Source organism: Malus sylvestris, chromosome 12 (genome assembly GCF_916048215.2).
Source record: "Malus sylvestris chromosome 12, drMalSylv7.2, whole genome shotgun sequence".
In the NCBI taxonomy this organism is placed as follows: domain Eukaryota; kingdom Viridiplantae; phylum Streptophyta; class Magnoliopsida; order Rosales; family Rosaceae; genus Malus; species Malus sylvestris.
In genome coordinates this window covers 31,727,326-31,754,638 of record NC_062271.1, presented here as the reverse complement: position 1 = coordinate 31,754,638, position 27,313 = coordinate 31,727,326, and the positions used below count along the sequence as shown (strand labels likewise).

At 34.8% G+C, this 27,313-nt stretch overlaps 3 protein-coding genes, 1 long non-coding RNA gene and 1 pseudogene across 17 annotated transcripts in view; 1 reads left to right on the top strand and 4 right to left on the bottom strand.

The window, feature by feature from the left end:
- Positions 1 to 9,225, bottom strand: part of LOC126593981 (uncharacterized) — a 38,550-nt gene extending 29,325 nt beyond the window's left edge. The window contains exon 1 of one of the 4 annotated variants that reach the window (XM_050260179.1): positions 8,990 to 9,225. The gene's annotated coding sequence lies outside the window, so the exon portion shown is untranslated. The remainder of the gene's footprint in view (positions 1 to 8,989) is intronic. The other 3 variants (XM_050260175.1, XM_050260178.1, XM_050260180.1) reach the window with 3 other exon arrangements.
- LOC126593977 (uncharacterized) lies at positions 4,710 to 8,942 on the bottom strand. Its single transcript, XM_050260167.1, has 8 exons — positions 7,976 to 8,942; positions 7,534 to 7,857; positions 7,275 to 7,449; positions 6,203 to 6,380; positions 6,018 to 6,101; positions 5,597 to 5,704; positions 5,102 to 5,371; positions 4,710 to 4,990 (listed from the first exon to the last, which is right to left on the bottom strand). Exons 1-8 carry the CDS (start codon positions 7,980 to 7,982, stop codon positions 4,892 to 4,894), a joined length of 1,245 nt encoding a protein of 414 aa, XP_050116124.1. The 5' UTR covers positions 7,983 to 8,942; the 3' UTR covers positions 4,710 to 4,891.
- A 2,459-nt stretch (positions 9,226 to 11,684) lies between the features above and the next one.
- LOC126593976 (uncharacterized) lies at positions 11,685 to 17,643 on the bottom strand (annotated as a pseudogene).
- A 233-nt stretch (positions 17,644 to 17,876) lies between these two features.
- Positions 17,877 to 19,643, top strand: LOC126593985 (uncharacterized). The gene is made up of 2 exons (XR_007613089.1): positions 17,877 to 18,193; positions 18,776 to 19,643. It is a non-coding gene; the product is annotated as an uncharacterized LOC126593985 (long non-coding RNA).
- On the bottom strand, positions 18,134 to 26,921 carry LOC126593983 (uncharacterized). 11 transcript variants are annotated; one of them, XR_007613085.1, is made up of 8 exons: positions 25,902 to 26,370; positions 24,817 to 24,881; positions 23,792 to 24,407; positions 20,558 to 20,630; positions 20,374 to 20,411; positions 19,731 to 19,859; positions 19,437 to 19,569; positions 19,016 to 19,129 (listed from the first exon to the last, which is right to left on the bottom strand). XR_007613085.1 is itself a non-coding variant. In XM_050260185.1 (6 exons), exons 1-5 carry the CDS (start codon positions 26,804 to 26,806, stop codon positions 24,823 to 24,825), a joined length of 417 nt encoding a protein of 138 aa, XP_050116142.1. In that variant the 5' UTR covers positions 26,807 to 26,921; the 3' UTR covers positions 23,820 to 24,407; positions 24,817 to 24,822. The 11 variants fall into 11 exon arrangements, 2 of the variants coding, with proteins under 2 accessions (XP_050116142.1, XP_050116143.1); XR_007613080.1 differs by lacking the exons at positions 19,016 to 19,129; positions 19,437 to 19,569; positions 19,731 to 19,859; positions 20,374 to 20,411; positions 20,558 to 20,630 and adding exons at positions 18,134 to 18,145; positions 26,604 to 26,921 and having other exon boundaries at positions 24,308 to 24,407; positions 25,902 to 25,938; positions 26,044 to 26,100; positions 26,310 to 26,370; XR_007613084.1 differs by lacking the exons at positions 19,016 to 19,129; positions 19,437 to 19,569; positions 19,731 to 19,859; positions 20,374 to 20,411; positions 20,558 to 20,630 and adding exons at positions 18,134 to 18,145; positions 26,604 to 26,921 and having other exon boundaries at positions 24,308 to 24,402; positions 25,902 to 25,938; positions 26,044 to 26,100; positions 26,310 to 26,370.
- Between the last annotated feature and the right edge of the window lie 392 nt (positions 26,922 to 27,313).

Sequence of the window (27,313 nt, the reverse complement as noted above, 5' to 3'; positions counted from 1 at the left end):
TATATGCTTTTAACTATAAAGGGCCAGGTTTAAAACACAATCTCAAACTGACATAACCTTGAAGATAGCTTAGAATGCATTTGACAACAGCAAAATGAGCTTCAAGAGGTGTATGCATATATTGGCACACCTGGTTTACAGAGAAAGCAATATCAGGCCTAGTTAAGGTGAGATATTGCGATGCACCTACAAGACTTCAATAAAATCCAGGATCAGCCATATGAGGACTGCCATGATTGAGCAATTTCTGGTTAGGATGACAAGGAGTGAGACAAGGTTTGCAGTCAACCATATTTGCTTTCTGAAGCAGATATTTGACATACTTTAATGAACACACACACCTTGAGATTGATACTCAATCTATAACCCCAAGAAGAAATGTAACAACCCCAAATCCTTCATATCAAATTCTGCAGTCAACTCGTTAATCATAGATTGCACATCATCAACATTAGCACCAGTTAGGATTATGTCATCGACATAAAGAAGGAGTATCACTAGAGATTTGCACACATACACGCTTGGACATGAGTCTTAAAAGATTTTAACAAATGAGTAACGTTAAAAAGACTAAATTTGTAAACTAAATTGTGTAAACTAAGTGACATGTAAGTTTTTTTTTTTTTTTTTTTTTGGAAAACCTCGACGGTACGAGGGTAATTTTATTGATAACGAAAAAACAAGTTACACTTAGTCAAGGGGGACATAAACTTTACCCCTCAAAAAACAGAGACAACAAAAAGGAATACACTAGAAAGAAGGGGGGACATAAACCTTACCCTTCTAGAAACAAAAAACAAGAATGATACAAAGAAAAGAGGGGGGGGGACATGAAACCTAACCCCTCTAGAACCAAACATGAAGGTCTAAACCTGCAAAACAAGTCAAACAACACCATAAAGTTAGGAGAGAAAAAAAGAAAGTGAGACAAACCTAGATGCCGACATGCATATTAATTTGAGAAGCGGTAACCAGACAAGCTAACATAGTCAGAAAAACAGAGCAGCATGAACCGCCATAGGAGGAGAATCAAGCCATGTTAAAGATGGAGAAGACAAGCTCATGTTAGCAAAATTGTCCGCAACAAGATTTCCTTCGCGATATAAGTGACATGTAAGTTGATTATTAGATTATTACTTAAACGTTGATAAATGTATTCATTTCTATTGGTGGCACATCATTTAATTAGTTTGTAAATTTTATCTACAAATTTAATCTCTCTAACATTGCCTTTAATATATGGCTTTTACTCTTCACATTGCCTTGTGAGTTCTCCAAAAATAATAGCCATCAATTTTTTTATCCTTTTAAATTTGAGAATTGTTAATAGCACTTTAAAAATTTCATTTGATATTTTTTCTAAAAATCTTATTCCTTATAAAAATTGTTAATTAGTTTTTCGGTAATTAGAAAGAATTGTTAATAGCAGTCCAAAATTTTCATTTAAGTTTTAACGTGGTTATAATTATTTTATTAAGAGTAAAAATGAAATTACCAAAAAATGTGGCAGATTGGTGGGCTTAAATCAACATGAATAAACTAAAATAAAATGATAGGAGAAATACTATAAGGAGTTATAGGGGAAAACTGGTTCTCGTCATCCAAAGCGACGGCGCACCATCTATTTGCAGAATGGTCTGCATACACTATTCTTCCAGTCCCATCCACATTAGACTTATTACATGGATTGACATTTAAGTTTTTCTTGAATTGTGGAGCAAGCAGCTCTAGAGTCAGCAATGACCTCTTCGATTTCTTTGAGTGCCGCTTGTATGGTGGAATCCATAACCATAGCATCTTGTTGAATCCATTCTTCAAACTCCGGATTCACAGTATCAGTATCTGAGAAAGGCAGGAGGACATTTGCTAGTGCCATCAACAAAAGAGACGAGATTCCTGCTACGAAGTAAGGGAGCTTTCCAGACAGGGTAATTGGTAAGGTCAAGTTTAATCGTAAGAAAGTTGGAAACACTGGGTAGGTGTTTGAACCCAAATTTACATCATCGGCATGTGTAATCAAGGCCGTTGAGTAAATATAGTTCTCAACCGTCGGATGGAAAAGTGAAGATATTTTTGTTAAAGGATAATATTATAGTTTTTGTCATAGTAATTATTTTGTAATTTGGATTATCTTAGTATTATATCTTTGAACAAGCAGTTCGAGTGAACTTAGGATTACTGCTATCAGATTGGAGAAACTTGGTAGATGAGGTTTGAAAAGTCATGGTGCATGCACGGATGGATTATGGAGAAACCTAGATAGGCTTGGTTTTTTGTGGTGATGTGATAAGTCTAAGATTTAATAGTCTTGGATAATGATGACAAGCCTAGGTAGGCTAGGCTATGGTGATAAGACTTTTATTTGGATAGGCTTTTGTGAAGTTTGGAAAATCGTGAACATCTATCTGAAGGATATGGTAGTTCTCTGATGCGGATTAGTTTCTGTTCCGCAGAAAAGAATTGCAGTTGGACTCTACAAGCACCATCAGCTGTTCCAGGTAGATATCCAACGCTATAAATACATGAAGACTGTGCAGCATTGAGGGATCTCCAACTCAACACACAAACTGTCATGCGCAAATCCTCGCTCTACACGAAACCTCTCAAACATCTTGAGATTTTTTATTTTCTTTTTTGCAAACACATCTTCAGTTTGGATAAACAGCATTATGAAGGCAACTGGCGAACATCTTCAGTTTGGATAAACAGCATTGTTGCCGTAGAATCAGCCGACCACAGAGCACCTTTAGTTTGGATAAACAGCACTGTGTCGAATAGTTATCTATCCAAGTCTCAGTCGAGAAGGATTTTCGAATCCTTATTGGCAAAGGTCATCTCATTAGCCTTTTCGGCGAAGTGAGGTGTTACAAGTTATTACATTCGGCACATTGAAAGCAGAATTTGATATTGAACTTCGCAGAACTAGCAGCCTTGTCTTCAGGCTCTAGAACCCGAAGGCCGAGAGTGTTCCTTCCTCAGCCGCAGTCGCGAGATTCAGAAGTCAATAACGCACCCAACGCAACATCAACATATTTTACTCGTCGGCCGACGAGTTGGCACGCCCACATACAACCGAATGACGTAGTTAGCTCACTAGTTACTCGGCCTGCGCGCCACGTAGGCTTGGTAATTTTTAGGGTCAACAGTAGTGTAAGGAGAAGGATAAAGGAGGAAGAGCTGGAAGAAGTAGACGCCATTTGAAAAAAAAAAAAAAAAGGAAATGCTTAGGATGAATGCTTTGAAATTAAAGAAAAACTAATGAAAAAAATTTGAAAATTTTGAATTTTAATGAAAATGACAAAATAAAGAGTAAAGTGAATAATATCAAAATTGTTTTTTAATGTAAAAATGTGATTTATCGTTAAAATAAATAGTACCGAAAACTTTTCATTAAAATTATCTTGAATTATCTCAACCCAATGAATCATGACTGAAGCTCCACGTTGATTATATAGGATTACAACTTGCTAGAGGGGTTCTTCCTTTTCTTTTTCATTTTAAAGACAACTCGCTGGAGGTCTTTTTTTCTTTTTCATTTTCGTTTTAGAGACAATTTGGTGAGGGTTATATGTTTTTTTTGTGACAAACCTCGACGGAGGGCTTTTCTTTTTCTTTTTGCTAATTAACTTTGCTAGAGGTTTTTTTTTTTTTTTTTTGTTTGTACAAACGATATTATTTACATTTTTTTAAATAACGATATATTTTAAATTAAGAGAATAGGGAGTTTGGATAAGCCACACAATGAGCAATCTAATTTGGTACCAAATTCGACATCCACGAGATTCGAACTAATACCTCTTACTTACAAGTAAAGATGAATATCACCAGACCGTAGACGGAGATGGCTAAGCCTCACAATGAGTTTGCTATAATAATGTGGTTCAAATTCATATTTGACGAAAATCAAACTTAAAATCTTTCACTTACACTTACTAGTAAAGAGAAATATTATTAAAATGTAGTATTAAATAACTCTTACCAGAGGGTTTTAATAAAGAATAAAATTAGCTTTGAAATGCTCATTTTACAACTCAAAAGCCATTTTTGGAGTTCATTGGGCCAGAAATTTGGGATTGAAATTTATCTAACTCAACGAAAAATGTAAGAAAAAAGGTTCATTTTGTCTCCTCAAGTTTTTGTCCAAATCAAATTTGGTACATTTTTCAAAATTTTCAATTTTTTAAGACGACTAACAATTTCATACAAATGTCATACATCTGTATCAATTTATGTTAGTTTCTCCATTATCTACTCGTGTGAGCGTCACAGCCCCACAAAATTTGTGCTACGTGAATGAAAATCCAATTTAAAAATGGGGATTCATTATTAAAGAAAACCCTTCTTCTCTAATAACAAATCAATACGAAGAAAAAATCCTTCATCTTCTCCATCGAAAAGTTAAAAAACCAAAGGACAATTAATGTATAAACATTTGGATCTTTAACGTGTGATGTTGAGCATTATCCGTCATCAAAAAGTTAAAAAACCTTGCATTAGGTTACTAGAAGTTACTATAGAACCTAGAGAGTATATATACTCCACCTATTATCAATGTGTGTTCAGAATCTTGTAACAAAATTTCCTTTTCCTTTAACCGCCGCTTGTGGGGTTGGGACGCAAGGCTAAAAGAAACTGCAAAAAGTTCATTAACCATCTTGGTTGTAAGAAACACGTGAGCCGAAGCATTTACTGGCAGTGTAGTCATCGAATGTAAAATCGAGAAAATTTCATTAACCATCAAAGATGCCAGATACAAACAGAATTGCAAGAAATACAAAAACAGTTACTAATTATTCATCAAACGATGCCGAAAGTTGAACATAAAACAAAGGAGGTAGACAGATATATACACATCGCACAGAACGTTATCACTGATTTACAACATGCAATTTCATGTTAGAAAACGTTCAAAGCTCAAGAAGTTATCCCATATCAACTGCATATCTCCCTTGAGTATCTCAGAAATTGTGCTGGCTTCAACATTCTCTTCCTGAAAATTAAAAGAACAGGAGATTTCAGCGCACGACAAACTTTCTCAAACTAATCTTTTATTTCAGCATATGAACTAAAAAAAATGTCCAAGAGAATAGGCAGCCTTTACCTGTAACTTTGACACGACGTTTTCCAGCATCAGACTTATTCCCCAGGAAGCTTCCCCAGTTAAGGTTCTCAAATCAAATCGATCGTAGTGTTTTACTTTAAGTCCCAGTGATGAATTTCTATACGTACTACCCATTCCGTGACAAACCCTAACAACTGTGTATTTATCTCCAGAAGACTCCTTCCCCGGGGGCCACCTCAATCCACCCTTCAAATCTGGATCTAGAATCGCAGAATTAATCAGATCCGTGATGCTTTGCATCTCATCATTCTGAAATGGCAACAATTAATATGATCACGAAACTTCATTCTAAGAAGCATAAGTTCAGCCAGGGATCCAGTACGGTTAACCCATATCGTCCTGTTACATTTCTAGAAAACGTTACATTCTTTGTTTTGATTGTGGCTTGAAGATAAATATAGGTCAAAATTAATATCTTTGCTGAAACAAGGATTAGAAATGTAAATTTATAAAGGACGGGGCAAAGCAGCTTACAGTCAGATCAGTTACGAGTTTCTCCGTGCACAGCATTAGTCTCAGGTCCAGATTCTTAGTAGTGCATGAAATGTCCATTACCATGTTACGCACTGGTTTCAATTTGATCTGAAAGAAAGTTGACATTTCGATGTAAATCTCAGGATACAAACCCTAAGCCAAGCAACAGGAAAAATTAAGAGAGGGAAGAGTCCGGAAAATATTAATGATCTGGAAAGGCTCCTCACAAATTATTCCAAAAATTGGAGAACTTAATCACATTCAGTGGTTGAAACATTGAGTTTTATTATACAATACCCATATTTTTGCTGCATAATATTATATCCAAGTTATCTAATCAATATTGTGGCAACTCAATTGTGATATTGATGCAACATATACGGTTTCATCAAATTTAGTTGGCATGAATTGGAAAACTTGCCTCACAGAGTTGTAGCTTTCCATGTTCTTTCATTACCCGACATCTGCAGAAGAGAGTGGACTCTGGACTCGTAGAATCAGACAACTATACAAGAATAAAATGAATGAGCAATTCAATAGCTACAGTCAGAATTCTGGAACACATGAACTCAGAACTCAGTAAGTTGACGTGTCTAAAAGAAATACCTGTAATTCGTATGTATCTTCCTCCTCTTCGAAATCAACTCCAATTTTCGGGACAACTTCGTTCACAATCTTTCCCTTATATGAAACAGGAGTGTTTATGTAAAATAATCGCCTCCATTGTTGCAAGATTTCAGTACCATAATTTTTTCTGATGGATTCCATGTTAATTGAAGGGCTCCTGATTCAAAGATTTCAACAAAAATTGCTATGTATACATCTGTTTGTGTACAAATTATATGAAATATCATTATCGACAGTAATTAAGCATCGATACCAAAATAATATTGATCAAGTATCGAAAAACAAAGGCAGAGTTTTAGAGTCCTTCACTGTTCAACTTGGCATCCTACCTTCTAAACTAAAATGCCAAATGTAACCTTTTATCATAGAATATACTATTATTTTGTTCTACTTCAACCAGTATTCTGAGGCAGATAAGAGAACAATATAAAGGTAAAAAGGATAATCGCATGAAACGATCAACTAAAAGAACAATAGGCTGAATAGCTTTACTTGGTATATGTTTCTCCTCTTCGAAATCAACTACAACTTTCGAGACAACTTCCTTCAAAATCTTTTCCTTAAATGAAACGGGGATGTTTGTGCAAAATGATTTCCTCCATTGTTTCAAGGCTTCAGTAAACAATTTTTTTTTCTGATAGATTCCATGTTAACTCGTACAAAGATTTCAACAAAAGATTGTCTTTCATCTGCTCATGTACAACTAAGGAGTAGTACAAGATTCTTTTCCGTTGTTACAAAACTAACGTGAAATATGAGATGATTGACAGTGATTAAGCAGCAATACCAAAATATCTGTATCAAGTATCAAAAACAAGGGCAGAATTTTATAATCCTACTTCACCGTCAAACTTGGCACCGTATCTTCTAAGCTAAAATGCCAAAATATGACCTTTTATCATGGTATAACCATTTTTTGTTCTACTTTAACCAGTATCCTGAGGCAACTAAAAGAACAAATTAATGAATAATCACATGACATAATCAAGTTAATGAATGGCACAAAAGGCTCGAAAGCTAACCAGTGAATTAGATGAGGAGGAAATCTAACCTGCGAAAGAGTACTTTCCCCACTCTGGCAACCAAAGTTGGACTTACTTCTTTGGGCCTTGCAGACTTCATTTCATTCCTCACGTGTTTAAATGCCGAAAGCAAGTCTTCCAGCACATTTTCTGTTATATATTCCCAAGGGCTCCTTGGCAAGTTCCACTCCACCTCACCGCCTTCTATCAAGTATCAGCCAAACAAATCCATAACCCAAGTAACAACTTATAAAATACATGCACAAAAAGAATTATTGAAGTTCTAACCATTATCTAGACCAGTATTGATCAAAGCTAGATGATTTTCTCCAAAATTCAGCACAGCAGACTCCAAGGTAACAGGCTCAAGATTAACAGAAGATGGAAACTGGTTCTCGTCATCCAAAGGGATGGCGCACCATCGATGTGTAGAATGGTCTGCATAAACTATATTTTCCGTCCAATCCACAATAGACTTATTATATGGCTTAACATTTAAGTTTTTCTTGGATTGAGGAGCAAGCAGCTCTGGTTTGAGCAATGGCCTCTCCGGTCCCTTCGAGTGCCGCCTGTGTGGTGGAACGTAAGCCATTGTAGAACTAGCACTTATGCCTATAAAAACGAAGGATCAAAGTGAGGGCAACCCAAAAACAGAGTAGTCATATTTATGCAGCAACAAGTGTTCTTATTGGTTTATCTGGTTGCTGAGGAAAATGAAGAAAGTTGAAACCTTTCATTCGAATTTGGAACAATTACAAAAATGGTTCGCCTGATAAAGTGGACCAAGATCATCTCCGAATCTCTCTCTGAGGATCCGTGGGGATCCTTCAATCCAGATCGTCTACGTAAATCGAACGGTCAAAAACTAATTTTATTTTTTTTTGTCATCTTTCACGCCAAACGAGGCACTCACCTCCCTCACTGCTTCTTTCTTCCTTCTTCCTTCTTCCTTCTTCCTCCGACCCGCAAATTTTCTAAAATTCTCTACTTTTTCATTCAATTACTTTAGGAGGTTTAGTGTTTCAAAGTTTAATGTTAAAGTCAACGACAGAAGGCAAAGGTAAAGGGAAAACATGGGGATTAGGCGGCAGATGCGAGGGATGGGTTCGAACTCGTCGGGGTTGGCGGACGCGCAGGTGTCGCCGTCGTCGGAGGCGATGTAGGTGCAGAGCCGCCAGACCCAGCGAATACAGCCAACACCACCACGGCGTTCGGATTGCTGCTCGGTTTGTCCTAGACTTCAAAAAAATAATAAAAACATGGTTTGTAGTTTTGTATTTTACCCAAAATGGTTGGGAATAAGAGAATTGAAGGATCTGGAGGCAAAAATGGAAGATGAAGAAGATGGCGGTGCGGCGGTGCGGAGGTGGGGCGGGTGCTCAGACAAAGGCAGAAGGATTACGTGGGCTTGCGTAGAAAAAAAGAATAATTAATTGTGACCGCACGATTTCCGTGAAGGGCCAAGATTAAACGACCCCCATGGATCCCCCGAGAGAGATCCGGAGAGGATCCTTCTCCGAGAATGTGATCATGGTAGGTAGGGTGCTTTCCTGATAAATTGATCAACTGGGTAATTATTTTGATCACTTTCTTGGAGCAAAATATATAGCTTCGGATTGATATGAACACACAACAGAGCAGATAAAACACTCAAAGTAAATATATAAAGACGATCAAATAATTAATGGGGAGAATTTGATAAGTAGAGAGAGAGAGAAGAAGAAGAAGAAGAAGAAGAACCTACCCAGAAATCAGTACCCAGAGAGGCAGATAGAAAGTTGAAAACTGGGAGACCAAAAAAAGATTTAAGATAAGAAATTGTAGTAGCTTTACCATGTGCATTGCAGGTTTTGTAGACATGGAATTCGAAGGTTTGCACCTTTTCTTCAACTCCTTCAACTTTTTCTTTTTTCTTTTTCTAGTGACAAGACAACTTGGTGGAGGTTGATAGGATTTTTTCAAAAAAAATATTTAAAAATATTTGCAAAAGGACAAGATACTAAAATAATTATAATATAAACGGTTCAAATAAAATCGGTTTCTATATAGATTGATTAAATCATTTGTATTTAGCTAATTCTTAATTACCTATTTAAAATTAAGTTTGAAAAAAAATTGATTTTGAAATTTAAAATAATAAAAACGATTTTTAATTAAATAATTAAATAAATCAGCAAAGTAAGGAAACAAAAGAAAACGGATTTTGAAAATAAAGTTGTAGTTTGTAAAAGAACTATAATTTCATTGTCACCTTAACAATTTTATATAGTTCTCTCAACCAATTAAAAATATTTTGAAGGGTTAGGTTTTTTTAAAGTATGCTATACTTGGACCTCCAATATAGAACGTATTTCAAACATGCAATCCGTTCATGGTATTCAGATCAAATCTAAACATTTAAGACTCTTTTAAGCTTTATGAAAACCTTTTGAAAAACAATGAACCCTTAAAACACAGTATTCATCCTAAGTGAAATTACAATTATTAACCGTAAGAAGCCTTCATCAATTTCAGGAACAGTCATCCGACCAAAATTGCATCAAATTCATTTTCTAAATATCCTAATGGTGATCAAGCATCAAAACAATTAGATAGTTTCAAACACAATAATACAAAATCTGTATGTATAAATCATAAACAAATTGAAAAGAAATTACATATTCTTGTTAAGACTCGTGGCCTCGCCCTAACAAAAGAGACTAATTACGCACATCATAAAGAAAAATATTTTTAAAAACATGAATAGAAAACACCTTCTAAATAAACTCAAATAGTCAAAAGCTCTCTAAGCCAAATTCTCCAAAGTAATGCCTCCATATGGTGTAATAAGCCTTATTTATATTACTAGCAAATAAAATCATTCTCATAAAAGGTCTTCTAAAAACTAAGAAACATAATAAGTAAAAAGAAACTAGGAAATATAATTCTAAACAATAATGGGAAATCAGCCTAGCCACAAAACAGCCACGTTCTAGGCCTAAAACACCTTCAAAACATGCCCAATATAGCTTATTTTAAAGCTTGAGATGTTATGAACTTATCTCCAAAACAACCACATTCTAGGCCTTAAACACCTCCAAAACAGACCAAGATAGCTTATTTTAAAGCGTAAGATGTTCTGAACATTTCTCCATAAGAGTCCAATAACAAAAGACACCATCTTGGATGCCAAAAAGCCCAAATAAGACCAAAACGTCATTTTGACAGCTTCGCACACTACTCCTTTATTTCATTGCCATAAATTAACTGCTTGTTAGGAAAATCTGAAACTTTGACACGACCAATCTGAGGACTCACGAACATCCTTCAATTGGAATCACTCCAAAATTCATCCCCTTCATCACTTTTTGCTCAAGAAGAAGTCGCATGTTTTACTTTAAAAATATGAATCAAAGTATCAAAATTTCACCAAAGTAATATCAAAGCATACTAAAATTAGGATAAAATATATAAATAAAATAGACTCATCAGAGATTTCTCTGTACACGGTTCTGTGACAAACCTTGCTGGATGGTTTTTATAAAGTAAAAAAATAAAAAAGAAGTTTTTGATAGTGAAATTGTTTTTTCCCATTACTATGTTTAACTTTTATCGACGTTTTGTAGGTCCATATGGTCCCCAGTTCACATGCTTTGTGAAGGGAGGATTGTGCACACATAGTAAACATCTTTAATCATTTGAATCGGAAATTCTTGACAAATGAGGTACAATTATAATTTTTTTTAATACAAGAGAAACTATTAGAGAGAATAATTCAACTCGGAGTAATCTTTTTCGGAATATAATTTGTAGATTGTCGGTTGCAATGACTTTTAAGTTTTGTTTGAGGGGTTTTGGTCATTAGAAACCCTATTTTCTTGTATTCATTTTCTTCAAGATTTAGGAGGGGTCAAGTTTTGATTCCTTCCTCGTTTTTTGTGTTACGAGGATAAGGTTTTTGTTCCTCTTATCTAAGTGTAACTTTAATTTTCTTATTAATAAGTATTCCTTGTACCGTCAAGGTTAAAAAAATCAACTAGAGACCTCATATAAGGGATAATGGTTTAATTAAATGCTTAAATTAAACATTTAGATTATTATTCAATTCACGTATGACTAGAAATCTAGGTATCTAGTAGTTACATCTTTCTTATCAAGGATTGTCTCCCATCATAAGGTTAACGAACTTTGCATAAGCTTATAATGAATCGGGTTTTTCCCTACTATCAATTGATTTTATACTAAAATCTCAACTTTCCTTGTAAGAGAAATACTAAGGAGACTTTCTCAAAGTTGGAGTCTCCATGGACACTTTATCACCTCGCATTTTTTGCACAATATTTTGTAATGTTGGCACAAGAATTGTGTCAAAAGCATGAGGTAGCGGAGAGTCCATTGAGAGCCTCACTTTTGAGATAGTCTCCTTATCATTTCTCGTAATACATAAGTAAAACTAAACATTCTGAAATCACAAATTCATAACCATCATCCCACAGTGTAATGACAAAATCATAATTGAGCAAAGCAAATCACTCCACAAACAATCACTCCAACAACAGAAAAGATCTCGCCATCAGCTCGAGTAAGAGTTCCGATCTAAAAAGTAAACTAAACATGACTTAAGATGAAGGAACCGAGTGCCAAAAAATACCGGGGTTTACAACGAACCATGTGTTAAATCATTGTTCCAATAGAGAAGTTTACAACGTGCAGTTCCATTTCATGTTAGAAAAGGTTCACAGCATAAGAAGTTGTCCCATATCAACTTCACATTCTCCTGCAGCATATCAGAAATCAAGCCGACTTCAACATTCTCCTCCTGAAAAATCGAAAGAATAAGATCAACGTATGTTACATGATAGATCTTTTCTTGGTACATTACATGATAGATGCTTGGTTGTGAGAGAAAAATACAAGACTTACGTGTAACTTTGAAACGAGCATTTTCAGAAACAGCCTAACCTCCCAACCAGTTTCACCAGCTGAGGTTGTAAAATCGAAGCGATTCGCATGCCTTAACTTTAGTTTCAGAGATGGATTTTCATAAGTAGTGGTAAATGTATGCCAAATTCCAACGACATTATACCGGCCTCCAGAAAACGCTTTCCCTAGTGGCCATCTCAACCCTCCCTCCCTTCACATTTGAATCCAGAATCGCCGAACTAATTACATCCCTAATGTATTGCATCTCATCATCCTGGATACACCAACAATTTTAATCAACGAAGAATAAAATAAAAATTCTCAATGGTGTTCCAGGTATAGCAACTTACAGCGAAAGCTGTTACGATCTTCTTCGTGCATAGCATGAGTCTGAGGTCCAAATTTTTATTAAGGCATGGTATGTTCGTGACCATGTAACGCAGTGGATCCAGCTCCATCTAAAAGAAAATGGCCATTTGATGCAAGTCTCACTAAACGAAAAAATAAAACACATAACAGTGCGTGATTTTGCAATAAGTAAACTACACATCCATATTTTATGAATTTAAAAACTTGCCTTGCATAGTTGTAGTTTTCCATGTTCTTTTGCTACACTGCATTTGCAAGTGATGATTGATTTTGGTCGTCTAGAGTCAGACAACTATACAAGAACAAGGAACAAAGGAGAGAGATTTAATATATTCAAACACTTTGGATATCTGTGAAAGTATGAATTTAGCTAGTTGACGTGAATATAACAAAACAAATATACCTTTACATAGTATAACTCGTTCTTCCCTTTGAGCTCAACACAAATCTTAGGGACAACTTCCTTTACAATGTTTTCCTTATACGACAACGGAACGTTTGCATAAAAAGACTTCTTCAATTTTATCAAGGTTTCAGTATCCAAACCTTCCCTTATAGATTCCAGGTTCATCGAAGGGGTCCTGACAGTTGCGAAGAAACAAACCAAATTAATCTTTGAAGATAATATAGCACGCTTTCAAGTACCACTTAGGGATATCACGTATACATGCTTTCGGTCAAAGTTTCCCTTGACGTTTGAGATTTTATACAAAAGGCTTCCATGCAATTATTAGCACATCCATTCAATATATGTGGTATTTAACTCTGTCAGTTTTCTAATGTGGGTTTTTACAATCTTCAATACTTTCGTATTTAAGTTAGTATATGCATGGCAAAAAGATGAATTATCTAAGAAGAAAACCAAACCTATGAAACAGAAATTTTCCCACTTTAGCAACCAAATTCAGTTGAAATTCTTCATGCTCTCCACACTCCATTTGATTCCTTGCATTTTTATATGCAGAAAATAGGTCATCAAGGGCAATTTCTGCTATAGATACCCAAGGACTCTTTGGCAATTTCCATTCTATAAACCAAGAAAGAAAAATTAATTTAAAAATATTCATATATATAATTCGATTAACTATATTAACCATATGTTAAACTACTACTTACCATTATCTAGGCAAGAGTTTACCAAAGCTAGAGGTTTTCTTCATTATTCCAGTAGGTAGAGTCCAAGGAAATGGGCTCAAGCTTAACTGTAGACGGAAACTGGTTCTGGTCATCCAAACCAACGGTGTAAAATCTCGATAGAGCATGGTTTGCATAAAGAAATGACTTTGAACTTGTTTCAACATCAAACTCTGATGGCTTGACATTTAAGTTTTTCTTGAACTGGGGAGCAAACAGCTCCGGCGTCAGCAACGGCCTCTCGGTTTCCTTTAAATGCCGCTTGTGGGGTGGGACGTAAGCCATTTTAACACCGGAAGTTGTTCCTAAAAGAAAATTTATACAGGCAAAAATAAAATGCTTGCATAAATATTGACATTCAATGTGTAGAGCAAAAACATAGCTTCGAATTGATATGAACACAGAACAGAGCAAATAAAACATTCAAAGTATTTATATAAAGAAGATCAAATAATTAATGGGGAGGATTTTATAAGGAGAGAGAGAGGGAGGGAGAGAGAGAGAGAGAAGAAGAAGGAGCTAAGCTTACCCAGAAATCACTACCCAGAGAGGCAGACAAAAACTTTGAAAACTTGAGAGACCAAAATATGATTAAGGTAACAAATTGAGGTAGCTTTATTCTGTGCATTGCCTTGTGAGGTTTATAGGCATGGAATCCGAAAGTTTGCACCTTTTCTTCTATTGTGATTTAAGTAAAACTTAGTAGGGTGGGTTTTCTTTTATCTCTTCTGGTAACAACTCTTCCTGGAGGGTTTACTTACTATATACTGTTCTGTGACAACGACAAACATTGCTGAGTTGCTGGAGGGTTTTTATAAAGTTATAGTTTGCACTAAGTTTGGGGGTAATTGTAACTTCATAAATCATCTTTAAAATGTCACAATGTCATACAAAAATTTGGGTTTTAGTTTCAACTAGTAAATTTTGCCCGCACGTTGTTGCGGGAGCGAAAATATAACTATAGATTATGTTTTTAACATATAAATATGCAAAGAGTTATAAATACTAAACATAAAATGGAACAAATATTTTTACAAAGTTGTGTAAGTTGATATAATTTACAGAAAATACATTTATCAAATGCCTTATCATCAGTACACAAAAATGGTTAATCTAGTATTCCCCCTTGACAATGATCCTAAAGAGACCATTGTTTATATACATAAAAAGAACGGAAAATTCATGTTAGGATCAACTATTTACACACAAAAAAATGTGAAATCAATACTTTTTTTTTTTGGATAACACATGCCAACATCCTTTAACACATTAGCAAAAGTTTTTTGGTTAAAGCAGTAACTGCAGAAAAAACAATATTGATCATCAGAAAAAAAAAAAAAAAAAAAAAAAAAAGAAGCTAAAAATGAAAGAAAAAGAGGAGAAAGGGAAATAAGACAGCAAACGTGTAGAAAAGAAAAGAGAAATAAAAGAGAAAGAGCTTACAAACATACGTTGCTTTATCACATTTTTCAAGATTTTTTTTGTCCTGCCAACCAATTTTTTTTTATTATTATTTTATCTTTTTCTGAACTAAAAGAATCTTGCCACGTTAAGTTTAGCTTGTATTTTTTAATTGCCTAATCGGATAAATGATCCCCGTGGTCATAAGGTATTCGGATGATAGCCCTGTGGTAAAAAAAATCGGATTTAAACCCCTGTGGTCACAGTCTGTTAGGATTTAAACCCCTGTGGTCTAAGTCTGTTAGGATTTATGCCCTTCTGTCATTCCTCCATTAAGTTTAGGTTGGCCAAATCGGATAAATGATCCCCGTGGACATAAGGAATTCGGAAGATAGCCCCTGTGGTAGAAAAATTTCGGATTTAAACTCTTGTGGTCTAAGTCTATTAGGATTTATGCCTGAAATTAGAGGTTCTGTCATTCCTTCTTTAGGCTTACAGGTGGAGCAGAGTTTCTCTGAGTATCTATCAATAAAAAATATCTTACAATAAAAAGAGGGGGGGAGAGAAGATTTCAGTTTATGGTAAAAAAATTCATTCATGTCAGTTATTTCACAAGAAGAAAAAGACGAAAACAGAGGATCTGTTGAATTTCAAATAGTTAGTTTCACCGATAGGATACGAATACTTACTTCACATTTACAATTATACAAAAAAACTATTTATCTCAGAGAGGTTTACGTAAAATTTTGGGAAAACGCCAACGATTACTGTCTTATTTGTCAAAGAAAAATAGAATATGTTATAAAGAATTAATTAATCGGTTAGATATTCGGTAGTCAAAAACTCGTTAATTTTATAAAGGCATTTTGAATTATTTGATTTATTAGATCTTAAATTTTAATGAATTATGTGATTTATTAGTTCCACCTCGTTCTGTCGCGTCTCCTCAGAGAAACTCTACTCCACCTGTAAACTTAGCGGAAAAATGACGAAACCTCTAGTTTCGGGCATAAATCCTAACAAACTTAGACCACAGGGGTTTAAATCCGAATTTTTTTTAACACAAGGACTATCTTCCGAATACCTTAAGACCACAGGAACCATTTATCTAATTTTGCCAACCTAAACCTAATGGAGGAATGACAGAAGGGCATAAATCCTAACAGACTTAAATCACAGGGGTTTAAATCCTAATAGACTGTGACCACAGGGGTTTAAATCCGAATTTTTTTACCACAGGGGCTATCATCCGAATACCTTATGACCACGGGAACCATTTATCCGATTAAGCCTTTTTAATTTTTTCTTTTGCCTTACGAAAGACTTGTCGTGTCACGCCGGGTTTAACTCACATTTTTCAAGATTTTTATTCCCTTACCATCAGTTGCTTTATCACATTTTTTAATATTTTTTTGTCCTGCCATCAATTTTTCCTGCCATAAGTTGTTTTATCATATTTTTTTAATATTCTTTTGTCCTGCCACCAATTTTTTTTTATCATTATTTTATCTTTTTCTGGAATAAAAGAAAGACTTATCGTGACACACCGGGTTTAACTCACATTTTTTTAGATTTTTTTGTAAGAATTCTCATAAAAAGACTATAAAAAAAAAGACTCAATATATTTTTTGCTCTATCATGGTCATCAGTTTATGTAGCATTCATTTATCCTAATTCATTTTCAATTTAGGATACGAATTCAAAATACAAAACACGAAAATCCAAATTAAACAGAAAATTAAAAATTCACAACGCAAAAACCTAAATGCATCTAACATTTATTAACCCAAAAGAAGCAAAAGCTAGTCATGATAACAATTTGATCAGTTAAGAAAATCTCTTTCTCTTATCATTTTACAACACTCTTGTTTTCAAAAATATTTAAACAAAGCGATCTCTATCTTTTAAATTTCAGTCTCTAAGCAAACCTCTACCCTATCGCATTGTCAGCAACCAATTTTTTGCCTTGGTACCTAAATTCATACATATACTCTCTTTAAAAATTCTATACCTTGATGATAAAGAGCTTGCAAAGCCGCAATGAAAAACTGGAAATTTGACCAACAACTTTTGCTGCAAACTAAAAATCAAAGCAAATCAGAAAAGTACACCCAAAGCTTGAAAAAAAATTAAATCACACACAATCAGAAAAATAGAAAACTCACCAGTAAACGTTTGATCGTATCCTTAACTTTTTCTGAAATCAAAAATCAAAACACATCAGAGAACCACACATAATCCACGAAAAAAAAATTGAAATTATATACCTGATGCACAAATGGTTTGCAAACACATACAAAATTTCCAAAAAACAAAGACAAACGTTTCCTGAAATGAAAAGAAAAGCAAATCATAGAGCCAAACCGAAGACCACCCCAAAAAAATTTAAATTTTGTTCAACAAAAAGCCCAAAAGAAAAAGTAAATTTTATATACACACCTTGAACACAAAGAGCTTGCAAAGTCGCACATGAAAGCCCCAAAATTGGGACATGAGCGTTTCCTCAAATCAAATAAGCGCACATATCAAACCTCACGATGACCAACACGTGGTAAGAGAGGCCCCGGTTCCCCCAACTTTTCCAGCTTCCTTCTGTTAAATTCACTGTGTATCACATTTTTAAATATTTTTTTGGTCTTCCCACCAGCTATACATGGGTTTCAAAAATTAAGAAGATATAAATTTTTATTGTTTCTTGTGCCAAAAACCATGTGGCCCGGTCTTAATCATATTTTTTTAATATTTTTTTGCTCTTCCCATCAGCTGTACATGGGTTTAAAAAATTAGGAAGGTATAAATTTTTATTGTTTGTTGTGCCACAAACCATGTGGCCCGGTTTTAATCACATTGTTTTAATATTTTTTTGTCTGCCCACCAGCTAGGTTTAAAGAATTAAAAAAAAGACTAAAAGAAAGACTCCACAGATGGAGGAACGGGTGAATAGAAAGGGCAAATTCGGGATTTTACTGTACAAAAAGACAAAAAGTAACTGCTGAAGACTAACTTGAGGGGCATTTTGGTCCGCACACTGCTCTAGAACAGTAACCATCGGTTTGGGTTTTAGTGTATACTAGATATTTGTGCCCGCGCGTTGCTGCGGGATTGAAAATTTCATGAAAGATTATGCAACTTCATTCTCTTCGTAAGCAATGTTTGAGTTAATTTTGTTCCACTTAAGCAGCAATGAGAAATTGTAGAAATTGTAGAAAGGCAGAATTAACGTATGCCAAATGTATTTCAATGGTACTAATTATATAGAATTGGGAAGTCATATAAATCATATATAGCCACAAAATAGTAACAGGTACAGATGAGATTAATCAACATCTACCAAATCAAAAGTAGATGTGGAAATTGAAATAATAAACCTTGTTTTCTGTTCAAAAAGTCATGCAACAATGGGAACATGACTAACCGGATAGAACTGTGATTAACTCACTCCATCCGTAAACAAAAAAAACCCAAACCAAGTTCAGCAAGAATTATGCACGACCTTTTTGAAAACTATAATGAATTATAACAAATTGTTAAACAAACATGGACCGGAGGTTATCTTAAAATTCATTTAAATGGAAAATGGTAAATTTGGTTCACTTGAGATGCTAACCTTTCAAAATGCGATACTAATATAAGTTGCATATTAGGATGAAATGCATTAACGCTTACACTTCATAAAAGAAAAAACCAACAAAATTCTAATTTGTTTTTCTACTCAATGTTCCAGGAAATTGCCTAAATAGCAAGAACAATTGCACATGGAGCCTACCTTCTGAGTAGCACTTGAAAGCTCTCTTTGAACTCTCCTGTGCTCATATGAGAGGGAATTTTGTTGTCGCTCAATTTCAAGTCTAGCCTCTCTTTCCATAATGAGAGATTCCATTGCAGCCTGATAGACATATTCAAACATTTAATAATGTACAGAAGTTACCTAAATTCAGCCACAATGAATACCAAACCCATCTACTTACCATCTTATCCAACTCTTATTTCGTAAATTTCTCTTGTAAAGAAGCATAGTTTTTCCTGAGCCCCGCAATAATCTAATTCAATTCTTCTTCCTTGCTTTTCAATAAGATCCCTATTATCAAACAAACACAATTACTGTAGTAAACAACTTCATTGAGGATTCAAACGCACAAAATATGTTAATTCATACCCATTTCATCGCGATGCCGCTCTAACCATGAAAAATTAAAATTATAATCACTCAAATCAATTACAGTATATCACAAACTATGTCATCTAATAATCAATAAATTTAAGAAAATTTAAACTGAAATCAAAATCTTTAAATGTCCTAATTTTCTCAAATCTCAGAAGCCAAACAATATAAAAAAAAGAAAAAAAAAAGGAGACGGATGAGAAGTGAAGGTTGAGTAACTAACTTGTCAGGATTTGGATAAGAGGCAGGAAGAGAAGGCCATGATCGGAACGCAATCTTCCTCTTCTTCTTGTAATTTCTGTTTCTCCTTTCAGATTTCAAATACAAAACGACCCATACTTAAATGAACTTAATCCCTGTAAAAAGTTTGGTATAAAACTTTCATGACACTTCTATAAAAATCCAGCATGCATAGTTCTTTTAAAATCAACACATAACTTCATTTTAAACTTGTATAGACACAAACTTAATCAATTGATTTATATTTAAATAGAAAGAATGTAGTCGTCCATTTTACCTATATTTTGTTTGTTGTCACTCCATTTCTATTTTTAATTAAAAGCTTGTAACTTATACGCATTTGCTTATAATTTTTACTTCCCTTCCCTTCCCCTGCTGCATAAACAGTAGAGTAGCCCTCGTTTACCTACAACAAATCGAAAACCATTTGGAGAAAATAACTAAGCATTTGGTTATTAGATTCTTAGTAGGCAAAGCAAGAAAATTACACATAACGAAACTATTGAAACTTTAAAACCCACTTCCCAAATTAGGTTCTCAGACTGGTTAATGAGCATATTGATTTTAAACTATCATCCCAAACCTGCAATGCATGAGGTTTTTTATTTTTTATTTTTTTGGATAGTGTAATTAATCATTTTTAATAGAAGAATACAATTCATATAACAATAATTAGTAGAGAAAACGAACGCAGTAATGTAAAAATCATGGGGTTACTTAAATTTTGAGGGCTGAGGAGGCACCAAGTTCCATTTTTAGTCAGAGTTCGAAACTGAATTTGAGACTCTTATAGGTTCTTGTTAACAAACATAACATGGTGGACCAAATTAAAAACATATTTAAACCAAAAATTATAATATGAGTTTTTCTAATTTTTTCTATAAGAATTCTCATAACTCTAAACAAAAAGAAAAGTTTACCGCAAGGTTGGAGCTAACTGGGGTCAATTCTCCTTGCTCTGCAATCACACAAAACAAAAATCAAAGTTCAAAACTTAATATAACCTCATCTGCCAATTCAAAGTCCAAACAATTAAGTAAAAAAAATCCAGAATTTATAAAGTGAAAACCATAATTATTGAGGTTAGATTGCAGGACAACCAACCTCTACTCGTTTTCTGGCAAATTTGGGGTCCTTTGATTTCTAGACTTTGAGTAGAAACTGATTATACCATGGGCTAATATTCAAGTACCACAAAATATAATTTTATCGTAGTAAGCTTTTCGATTCACTCCAAACGAAGGTTTTATATGTTCACATACATATATTCACAACCATAAGAAAGAAGAAAACAACTCTTGGTACAGAGCAAAAATGAAGCATTAACGGATTCCCACACACCAAACTTTGAGAACAAACAAAAACAGAACCAAATTATATAGCAGCATGCAAGTCACGAAGGAACAAAGAAAAAAGAATACTCATTTGCAAATCCAAAATTAGAAAAAAGAGCATAGACAAAACTGGAAAACTCACCACAAAACGCTGGTCGTCGGAGTTTTTTTTTTTTTTTTGGCAACGAAATTGGAAAATCTGAAAAATCTTGTAGCCGCAATTTTTCAGCAACAAACCTTTGGCGTCAACATTTTATAACAGAGACACACAAAAGTTAGACACGAAGAGAAAACGATGCATTGAAAATTCTGGAAAAAAAAAGGACTTACAGTGACGGACGCGCGGAGGACAGAGCAACAATCGCGGCTCAGAGAAAACCCTAGCTTGATCCACGCCGCTAGTTTTGGACAGTGTAGAAATCGAAGGAAAACCCAAATCCAAGGAAAAGCAAATGGCTTTTCAAATTCCATTTATTTATTTATTTTTATTTTTCTGGAGTTTGGCCGCTGTGATTTATAGTTTTTGAGAGAGAGAACTGCAGAAATTTCTACTGGGTTGGTCTTTTTCAGCACGAAAGTGAGAGAGAAATCGAGATCGGAGAGCGAGGGAAGGCAAGCTTTAGCAACATAAGGGTTTGTGGGAGAGATCGAAATGCATGGAAGGCTTCTTGGGTAGAGAAAGAAAGCATGAGAAAGAGTGAGAGATGAGAGAAGACCGCAAAGTGAAGGAGAGTTAGAGGAAAAGTCGAGAAGGAGTCGAAGCAGAGCCCTTCGACGATGATCGACGCGTGGACATGATGATTGAAGAGGAGGTGTGCACAGCGATGAACGCGTGGGCAAAAATTAGAGGAATTGCGAGGAACGATGTGCGGAAGAAAGGAAAGACGTGATGAACAGTGGTGGGGAACTGTTCCAGATGCCATGATGTTGTGTTTTTTAATTTTTTTTTTTCTAGTGATAGACACCCTCTCTCACAATCCATGCTCAGCTTTTCTTTCTCTCTCTCTATTTCTTTTTCCCCTTTTCTATCCATTTTTTTCTGCATGTTCCAGATTTTTGGTTTTTTAATTATTTTTTGGTGGAAAGGCATGCATCATTGCTGCCGGATGTGGATCAGGTATGGTTTTTTAATTATTTTTTTATGGAAAGGCAGGTACCATTTGCTGCCAGGTGTGGATTAGGTAAGGGAAAAACGCTGGAATCGAAGAGGGAGTCAGAATTTAAAAGAAGATACACATGATGAACAGTAGCCCTCTCACATGATGAACAGTGGACGGGAACTGCTTTAGTAGATAGCTACAACAATATAGAAAAAAAAAAAGGAAACAGGAAAGTATCAACCCGTGGCCTTTGAGGGCAAGGCAGTCTTTTCACTGTGGAAAAGATGGCAAAAATCAAATCGAGGGGCATTTTAGTCCGTGCACTGTCCGTGAACAGTACCACGTCGTTGGGGTTTTAGTATAGGTATAATATATATATATATAACAAACCTCACAGTGACCAACACGTGGTATAAGAGAGGCCCCGTTAAATTTACTGTGCATCATATTTTTTAATATTTTTTCAGTCCATCCACCAGCTATACATGGATTTAAAAAATTAAGAAGGTATAAATTTTTATTGTTAGTTGTGCCACAACCCACGTGGCCCTGTTTTAATCACATTTTAAAAAAAAAATATTTTGTTTTCCCAACAGCTATACATGGGTATGCTAAAAGGAGAAAATATTTAAAAACAATAATCAAACACACCAAACCAGCTTTTCACATTTTTTAATCATTTTTTTACTCTCTAACCAATTTTTTTATAATTTTTTATTCTTTTTTGTGCTATAAATCATCTGCTTGGGCTTAACTCCTGACATTTTTTAATCTTATTTTTTTGTCCAACAACCCATTACTTTATCATTTTTGATCTGTTTTTGTGCCATAAATCTTGGGACTTGGATTGTCTGCCCTCCTAGTTGTGGTGCCCTTCCATGCCCTCCTATTTTGTACGGTCACGATTAAGCCACGTCAATATTTTATATTTTTATTATTTTTTGTCTTATTATCTTATTAAAAAATTAATATAAAATATTGACGTGGCTTAACCGTGACCGCACAAAATAGGAGGGCATGGAAGGGCACCATAACTAAGAGGGCAGACAATCCAAGTCCTAAATCTTGCGTGCAACGTTAGAAAACTAAAAACAGGGTCAAAGAGCACAACTACCAACCAAAAGCAAGTCAGATAGACATACGTGTAGAATAAAAAAAGTAAATCATCTTTCCTAGAAAACACAAAACCCAGGCCCGGAAACAAAGTCCAAGCCATGCATAACCGGCAAATAGCACAAAATGAGGTCAAATTCGGGATTTTACTGTACAAAAAAAGACAAAAAGGAATGGCTGAAGACCAACTTAAGGGGCATTTTGGCCCGCGCACTGTCCGTGAACAATAACACGGTTTTGGGGTTTTAGTATAGGTATAATTTCATATATCCATTAGAAAATTTATTAACTGTTAAATGATGACATGGTAATAGCAAGTTCCACATTTATAAAAATAAAAAATAAAACTTCTCATAATACTGTCAATTAATTTTAAAATAAAATCTAAACTTTCTTCGTAACGTATCACTAAAACTTAACATTCTAATATCAGAATTTCATAACCATCATCCCACGGTGTAACGACAAAATCCTCATTGAGCAAAGTACACCACTCCCATAAGCACATGAGAAATCATACTTAAATGGCCATGAGTTTAGTATTAACAAAATAAGCGATTTATAACTTAAAACATTCACACAATTACAAATTTCAGTCAAAAGCTAATATCCATGAAGAACTTAGTATTAAACAAGTATGATTTCATGTCAATAAGTATTGTGTTAAATAAGTGTTGGCTCTAGTGGGAGAATGAGGGATTGAGATCAATAATATTAAGACATTCAATTTGTAGAAAAAGGAGGAGGAGGAGGAGGAGGAGGAGGAGGAGGAGGAGGAGAGGGGGTCTTACACAGTAATCAGTACGCAGGCGCAGGTAGAAAGTTGAAAACTTGAAAGCCTAGACCAAAACTTATATAAACATGCACTCTTGGACATGAGTCTTTAAAGACTAATATTTATGGCTTTTGCTCTTCGCATTGCCTTCTGAGTTTCTCCAAATATAAACTTCCAATAACTTTTGACCAAAGTAATAATAGCCATCACCTCTTTATCCTTTCAGTATCCAAACCTTCCCTTATAGATTCCAGGTTCATTGAAGGGGTCCTCAGAGTTACAGAGAAAGAAACCAAATTAACCTTTGAAGATAATATAGCATGCTTTCAAGTACCACCTATGAATATCACAGATATTGTTGGAAAATATTAGTATTTTAGGTATTACTAGAAAATGCTACCCGGGCGTTGCTGCGGGATTAAGAATCGTATGAAAAATTATGTTTGAAAGGTATAAAAGATTATGTTACAAAAGATTAAATATAGAAGATTGTGTGGGGGTAGATAAAGGACCCTGTGCCTAAAAGGTGAACCTGTTCATAATGGTAGAGAAGGGTTGAGTAGTGCTTCCTCAGCACAAACAAAGCGCTTGTTGATGTTGGGGAGAACATGAAAACACTGTTCTCGTCTGAACTGGACAAACAAAATCAAGAAATACAAATTTTATTTGAGATATGAAAAAAAAAGTTACAAAAAGGCAGAAGAAATAAGGCACAACCAAGTTTACACAACAAAGGCCGAAGATAAAAAAATGAAACAAAACCAAAACATGATATAAAATTTCTTTTTAACAGCCTCTACATTACATAGCTAAAAGGTAGCGTTTAATGATAATTAAACACACAGTTCCTCCATGTTTTTATATAAGCTCTTTTCATATTTGCAAATATAACTTTCAAAACCGAAACTCTCCAATTTCACACAAAAAAAGTAAATTTGCATGGCAATTACTACAATTTGAAGCAAAATTCAAGTTACCCAATACAAACAAATGAAACCTGAAATAAAAAATCTACACTTTGTAGAGAGATAACAACTTTACCTCCCTTCATGCACAGTAATTGAAATTCCAGCTCATGGGTTTGTTGGGTGGTGGCGGTGATTTTGCTGCGAGAGAGAATTGGGGAAAATGGACCAAAATGTCAGTAAAATGAAGAACAAAAACCACTAATCATACAATCCAAATTCAGTTTTCGATTAGCATTTTTCCAAAAGAAGGCAATCAATTGCTAACACATGTACAAAATCAGAGTCCGAAAACTAAAAATCAAGCGAGTCAAGGAGCGGAAGCGGATGACAGTGGACGACACAGAAGTTTTTAGAGAAGATTAAATTATATAATCTGGAAAAACAAATAAAGCAGCCAATCAGAAGTTAAATAAATAGAAAGAAAAAAGGGAAAAAAAAGACGACCTGAATTCAAAGTGTTCCACATGCTGTATTCAAAATTGATTACGCACCGATTACATATCTAAAATCGACATCAACTCACCTTAACACTTCATTTTCTATATTCTATTGGGTTCGACCCAACCCTAAAACTAATAAAAGGAAAGGGGAAACTTTCTTTTCATTTTTACCATACCAATCTGTGTATTTTTCTCTGTCAGTATGCCTTGACTTCTGGGTCCCTGTATAGACCTACTTTATTACCCTCTCTCTCTCCAGCTTTCCTTTTAAATAGGTTATCATATACCCATGCTCACTTTCACCCAACAGCAAAAGAAACAGAGGAGAAAGGAAGACACCACATTTAATTAATTCATGATTTTGTCTAATTTGCTTTGATTGAACTGGAAAGCATCAAAAGAAGGTCATACATTATCAGCAGATGCTCATGTAGTGCAGCTCAGTTCTTCAAATCATTAAAAACATCCTACTTTATTTCAATTGGTTTGGTTGTCCAACTTAGTTGGATACCAAACATACATGTCTCTTACACTCAGTTCTAAGACCACAACTCAATCACGATATATAGGAAAAATATCAAACCCAAACAGAAACTCACATTTCAATATAATCAAAATGCAAACGAAATACCAAACTGAACTCCGATTATAAAAAACTAAACTAAATTATAAATTGAAAACTTTGAATTGAATAACCCCAGAAGTTTAAATTGCTTACCTTGAGCACAGAAACAAACGCCATCAAATCTGAAAACCTACGAATCGAAAATCACAAAAACACCAAAACTAAAACATGGGATCACATTTTCTAAGCTACCAAACAGAAAAAATCTAAAAAATATGGCCAAAATAAAACTCACCTTGATGCCCTGTGGATCAGCAACCATGGTTGGAGAAAAAGAGAGAAGGAAGCTGCTCTAAAGGTGACTGAGTATCAGGTTCCGAGTGGGAGGTGAAATCGAAATTTCAATCCATTTGTAAATCCAAAATCACAAAACCCCATATTTGAACAAAACAAAACCCCCAAGATGAAAGACTTGAAAAACTTACCAGGAAACCCTAGCTTTTCTGGGCAAGAAATTCCTTCAAATCAATCTAAAAATCGAAATTTAAGCAACTTTCTCACCTGGAAACGTTGGATTAGATGAGCCCAGAAATTCCAATCGAAACCAAATTGGTACAAATTTCTGAAACCAAAAACCGAACCACATCAAATATTAAAAATTCTGCTTATTTCATAGCCATCCCCCATCGGATTCACAATACAAATAAACATGGCAAATAAAAATTCTGCTTATTTCACCAAACGATCAAGAATTCCAAGAATCTTTTCTCGAATGATTTCCATCAATCCAAACGCAAAAATCTGCTTAGTTCTCTTAAAACCAAAAGAAAATATTAGGGTTTCTTAGTTTCTTACCCAAATCCACCAAATTGAATAAAATCTCTGTAGACGAGCTTCAAATCCGTCTCAAATCGCCTCCACGAACACAATTTTTGGAAGATTGGAAACGCATAAAGATGCATGCCCTGTATTTTTTGCACTTTGAAACGCAATCCACCTTCTCCTATTGACCCCTCACAGACTTCTTCGAGTAACCTGCAGAGAGAAACAATACCCATTATACATTTTTTTAGATGGATTTTAGAAAGAGAAGAGCGACAGAAGGACTTCGAGTGCGACGGAAGCAGAGATTTGAGAGAGAGAGAGAGAGAAGTGAACACAAATGGAAAAACGTGGAATGAAGTAGAAGAGTCGAGAAACAGAAGGTGAAGCGATGAGAGACGCGTGGCCAGAAAGGGTAAATCCGACACTTCGCTGTACAGAAACGTGATGGAAACAGCAACAGAAACAGAGGAAAAACGGAGGGGCAAAAACGTCTACACACTGGTCATCCACAGTGATCAGGGGGTTTGAGTTTTAGTATATATGATATTGTTTGGGTTTTCTTATAATTTTAGTTTAGGCTTGGCCTGTTAGCATTAGGATTAGGGTTAGTTTATTATAAATAGCATGCTTGTTATTCAGTTGAGAATAAGCTAGTCACAATGTAACCTCTTAGGGTTTTGTATCCGTTTCGGCATTCTTTTAATAATATTCTTATTTTGTTAGTATCGTTCGTTGTGCAC